Below are 5228 nucleotides of genomic sequence, written 5' to 3' on the forward strand. Positions count from 1 at the left end.
CGCCCAAAATAAAAAGAACAGAAAGGGTCTGGAGAAATACAGTCCTAAGGACCGATTACTATTGTTCCAGGCACACCTTATTCAAAGGGCATTTTGTTTTCATTGTTATTTTCCCCCCCTCTTCCTTTCTTCCTCCTGCCAAGCTTCCTCTTTCACAGCTCCAGCAGAGTTTTCCCCTTGTGTAGAAGGAAGGTCTTTCGGAAATGCAGCGAAGGCAAAAAGCAGTCCTGGAAGCGGGTCACTTTAAAAACGGATTCGGGAGGAGAGAGAGATTTTGGCGGCTTATTCATGGTGCCTCTGTCCGGGGGAAACGGTGCCTTGCGCTTTGCTCTGGATTCTCTGACACGGTCCTGGCAAGGGAACGGCTGAAATCTATGCTAATCCTTTTTTAACTGTCCTTCTCAGCAACCTCATAGCAGCGTCTTTTCCTTCCCTCCTGTTGCTTCAATCCAACGCACAGGCGAGGGCTTTGGGGACAGGCCGCTGGCCGCTTTTGAACGAACTCCTGCCCTCTCTCCAGATGAGACTGAAGCTGCTTAGAAATGTTCTTATCCTACTCTGATTTGCCCAAAGCACCTTTGGGGCACGGCCGATGCTCACTTAGCGTGGTAACTAGGAATGTGAACGTTGGGGGGCAACAGGAAAAAAAATGGAAGGGGGTTTCTTCCCCAAACCTCAGAAAAAAAAAATAATAGGGATTTTTGCAAACGTGTCTGCCCTCACCGTCACGTCTTTGGAGCGAAACTGTTGATCTACCGCAACGGATTCTCTTTTTTTTTTGCACTTTTGCATTAACACCGCCATCACCTGAGCTGACCGATGTTTCGGTGGGATATAAAGAGCTTAAGGTGCGGACAAGCTGAGATTCGCAGTTGTTTTATGGCAGGGTGGGGCTAGTTCCTAGCCAGCTGAAAGTTTCCCACTCCATTTAGAAATAAGGATCTGGTGAAGTGATGAAGGTGTGTCCGCTCTATAGGTAGTCCTCACTTAACAACCATTTGTTCAGTGACGGTTCGGACTTACAACAGTGCTGGAAGAAACCGACTTACGACAGGTCCTCACACTTAACAACCATCACAGCATCCCCCTGGTCATGTGATCACAATTTGGGCACTTGGCAACTGATTCGCATTTATGACTGTTGCGGCATCCTTGGTCATGCCATCACCATTTTTTATCTTTCCAGCTGGCTTCTGGCAAGCAAAATTAATGGGGAACCACATGATTCGCTTAACAACCACTTGGTTTGCTTAATGCCTGCAGTGATTTGCTTAACGACCACTGCAATTTGGAGGTTCGGAAGGGGGGGGGTCCCCCATTTGAATTCCTCCAAATGATCATGAAAATTGGACTAAGCAAAATTGTCTGGGGCTGTTCTTGTGCAATACACCAAGATCACAACTCAGCCAGCCCCACTTTAGCCAAGCCAAGAGTGTGAAGCCAGTTCAGGTGGTGGTTTTATGGTTTAGAGCAGTGTTGTTCAAATGTGGTCTCTTTCAGATGGGTGGACTTCAACTCCCAGAATTCCCCAGCCAGCATGGGTGGACTTCAACTCCCACTACAGTTGGGACCAGAATTTCCAATGTAAGTTGTTGCGGTCATAAATTGAGTCACCACGTGACTGGACCTTATTTTACAAACATTTTTACAGTGGTTGTTAAGTGAATCACAGGTCATTAAGCAAATCCAGCTCCCCAACAGTTTTTTTTTTTAACCAGAAAACAGCAAAAAACATTGCAAAACGTGATCACATGACCACAGGACACTGCAATTGGTTGTAAATGCAAGCCGGTTGCCAAGCGCCTGAAATGCACGCTTGTGACCGCAGGGGGGTGACATTTTGCAACACTGGGAAGTGTTTTACAGGCCATAAAGCACCCATTCCCAGGCTGTCATAACTTTGGACCATTAGGTCATAAGACACGGACTATCTGTAATCATGAGGACCCTGAATGGTATCTAAAAAAAAAAAAAAGATGGTGAGGGTCTATATTCCTTGCTAGCTACCAGATTTGGTTCCAACATATAGTGGACACAGAAGCATGAACTGTTTCATAATCATGAGTGGAGGGCGCAATTTTTAAGTCCTGATGCAAATTAAAAAAAAAAAAAACATTGCAATTTTACAATACATTTAACTCCTGGAGACGGTTATACGCTTGGAACGGTTGTTATGGACTTGAAAGCTGTTTTGAATTTGAACCCATGCAAGTTCCAAGCTTTAAAAAGCCTCACTCCTCACACAGAAGTGCTCTAATCATATCAAAACAGCCCCCTTTTGAATCCGAGATGCTTTGCACACTTCAGGCGTTAACACTTCACTGATTACCACCATTCCGTTTTCTCTTAACACAATTATCTCCGAAGGTCTAGGGTAACAGAAACCACAGGATATGCAAAGAGGATGCGTGCTTTTAATCAAGATTCAGGGTGTTAGAAAGTTAAAGGCAATAAACAGGGTTTGGCGGGGACAAGTAGAGAGAACGGTATCAAACTGTAGATCTTTTTTTAATACGCTAAATAAACTATTTCTGAATTAACAAGAGGCCTCCGGTTGATTTCACTGACTAGTAAACAGTCTATTGTCTGAGTGACCCAGATCAATTTATACAATTCAATCCTACATCACCTTTTATGGATGACCGCTGCCCTTCCTTATTGCTGAAGGTTTCTGCTAGTGGGATCAAGGTCCTCCATCAGTCCAGACCTTTTTCAAGAATTAAAGAATGCGGGATGGCAGCAGGATTCCTAGACCAGCCATCCCCTTTTCGGCACTTTGGATATACTGGACGGTAATTCCAATGGCCGGGCTTGGCTGCAGATCTTGGGATCCACAGTCCAGCACGCCTGGAGGGTATCGAGTTGTGGAAGCCTGGGGTACACTTTTCTCCAGCGTGCCCTCGAGCTAGGAAGCTGCCATTCCTGCCCACAATTTCTATGCTAATGCAGGGGTGATCCAGACAACAGGGCACCTCGGCTTGGAATTGAGGCCCACGCTCCCCATTATCCCCCGGTGTTCTACGGTTGAGCAACACTTGAAGGAAATGTTTCACCAATGGTGGCCTTCATCCCTTGTTCTCTTTGGTCTCCCGGCTCCGGTCCTTCCTGTCTCTCTCCCTTCCCTCCGTGGCTCTGCCTCTTTCTTCCCTGGCCCAACGCTCCGGGTCTCTTTCACCTTTGCCCCGTCCCCACGATCGCTCCCGTTCAGCTCGGCGGGGCTCTCGGTTCCTCTCGTGATCCCGGTCCCCAGCTTTCCAGTCCCTCGACCCTCCCCTGGACCAAGCCCGCTCTCTTTTTCCCACAGATCCTTCCCCATAAAAATCATTCTTCACAGCAGGCAAGTTGATGGGTTTCCGGAAGGGCCTGTCCCTGCCCCCGAAACGCAGCTGCCCCGACTCCTTCTTGCCCCCAAAGCCACCCCCGAGCCTCCGAGGTATCCATCCCCTGAGGGTCCTTTCCAGCTCAAAGTCAACAAAGATCTCTCGCTGGTCAATAATTAGCTTGTTGGCATCACGGTGGGCTTTCATGAGCGCACGCTCCTCCTTGTATTCAATGAACGCGTAGCCCTTGGAAAAGCCAGTGACCAGGTCCCGGACCAGGCGGATTTTCCGGATCTCTCCGTACCGGGAAAAGACCTCTTTTAACTTCTCCTCCGTGGTTTGCAGGTTGAGCCTGGCCACAAAGAGAGTCAGGTGGGAGTCTCCGGAAACAGCTTTGTTGGGGACGTAGCGGGCTGACATGGCCCTCCAGACGGCACGGTCGTGGGGCTCCTGATCTGTGCCATCGATGCTTCCGGCTTTGAGAGGGTCATACTCTTTGGCAATGGGGACCCACTCGTTCATTGCTGGAGGAAAAAGGAAGCATGGGTAAAAATTCCCCCAAAGAGGTCTCATTCGGAAGGCTCTGCTTAGAGATGATCTTGGGGAAAGGTGTGAGAGCTGTTAAGAGGGGACCTGGGGAAGCGGTGGCCCAGTCCTGAGATAGGATGCGTGAGAAAGAAACTCCAAATAAGCCGAACTTGGTTTGGGTTGGTCTAAGAAGGTCAGAGAGAACCTTGAGGAGGCCTTCAAGATGGATGTTGGCCCTTCGTGGTAGGACAGATCAAGGAACAGGAAGAGCGGAGATACCAGGAACGTTCTTCATGTTAGTAAGGTAGAATTACACAATCTGGAAGGTTTGTCCAAGGTTCCCTCTGTCCATCCTGACACAAAACAAAATCAAAGTGGGATTATTTTGAGTTTCTTTCTCAGGATGGTGGAGTCTCATCTCCAAGTCCGGCCTGAATGGCTCCCTCAGATCTTTCCTATCCCAAAGGTCAGCTCTACAGCTTCTCACTCTATAGCCTGGCCTTCCCAACTGGCACATCCTTTGGAAATCCAGGCCACAATTTCCAGAATCCCCATCCAGCACAGTAGGGCCCTTCCTGAGGATTCTGGGAGTTCAAGTCAAACCAACCCAGGTTCCCAATCAAGGAAGGCTGGTGCAGCCAATTCTTACATTACATTATTATTCACACATTGCTCTGAGTTATAAAGTGGCTTATGAAGCTAGCCATGGTCACACCGTGGATTTATACCCCATTTTTCCTCCAGGAGCTCCAAATATTTGCCAAGATGTTGGCTGAGAACGACTAACCCAACATCATCCGTGAACATCTGGACTGATTGTACTCTTGAATCTCCCTTTTCCCGGTCCCAATCCAGCACCCTAATCATCCCCACCCCAAGCTTTGGAAACCAGGATGTGGGACTTACCAGGTGCAGTCATGGCTTCTCCCACATACCTTGCTTAAGCAAGCCATGTAATGGCATGTGGGGATGAGCTTGGGAGATGGGACGAAGAGATGCTGCCTAGGGAACAGTCAGATAAGAGGGGGCATAGCCCACAGCTGGATAGTGGGTGGGGAAAGGGGCTCAGAAGGGGCCTTCCCTAGTTTCTCCAGCTGTAAAGAAGATGGGGGAAGAACTGTGCTCAGACTTGCAAGATTCTGTTAACGTAGCCTTACAATAAAGTAGATTTAGCTCATCTGGTCGTGTTTATTGTCTGGTCTACATGGTAACAACATGGGGATCCCAATGTTGTGTTAGTGAGAGGGGTGGGCAGCCTGTGGCCACAGGGCCACCTCCAGCCCCAGCCCCTTGTCTGACCACAGTGGCTGAAAATGAGTGGGTTCCTTCTCTTTAGTCATGTGGACAGAGGCATAGAAATGGATGGGTCCATCCCGAAGC

The 5228-nt window shown here is 48.5% G+C and overlaps 1 protein-coding gene across 1 annotated transcript; it reads right to left on the reverse strand.

Annotated features, from left to right (window-relative positions):
- Nucleotides 1–2490: 2490 nt before the first annotated feature.
- On the reverse strand, nt 2491–4189 carry SNRNP35 (small nuclear ribonucleoprotein U11/U12 subunit 35). The gene has a single exon (XM_063315663.1). The coding sequence runs from the start codon at nt 3891–3893 to the stop codon at nt 3066–3068; it is 828 nt and encodes a 275-aa protein (XP_063171733.1). The 5' UTR covers nt 3894–4189; the 3' UTR covers nt 2491–3065.
- Between the last annotated feature and the right edge of the window lie 1039 nt (nt 4190–5228).

The sequence above is a fragment of the Candoia aspera genome, chromosome 15, assembly GCF_035149785.1.
Source record: "Candoia aspera isolate rCanAsp1 chromosome 15, rCanAsp1.hap2, whole genome shotgun sequence".
Lineage (NCBI taxonomy): Eukaryota > Metazoa > Chordata > Lepidosauria > Squamata > Boidae > Candoia > Candoia aspera.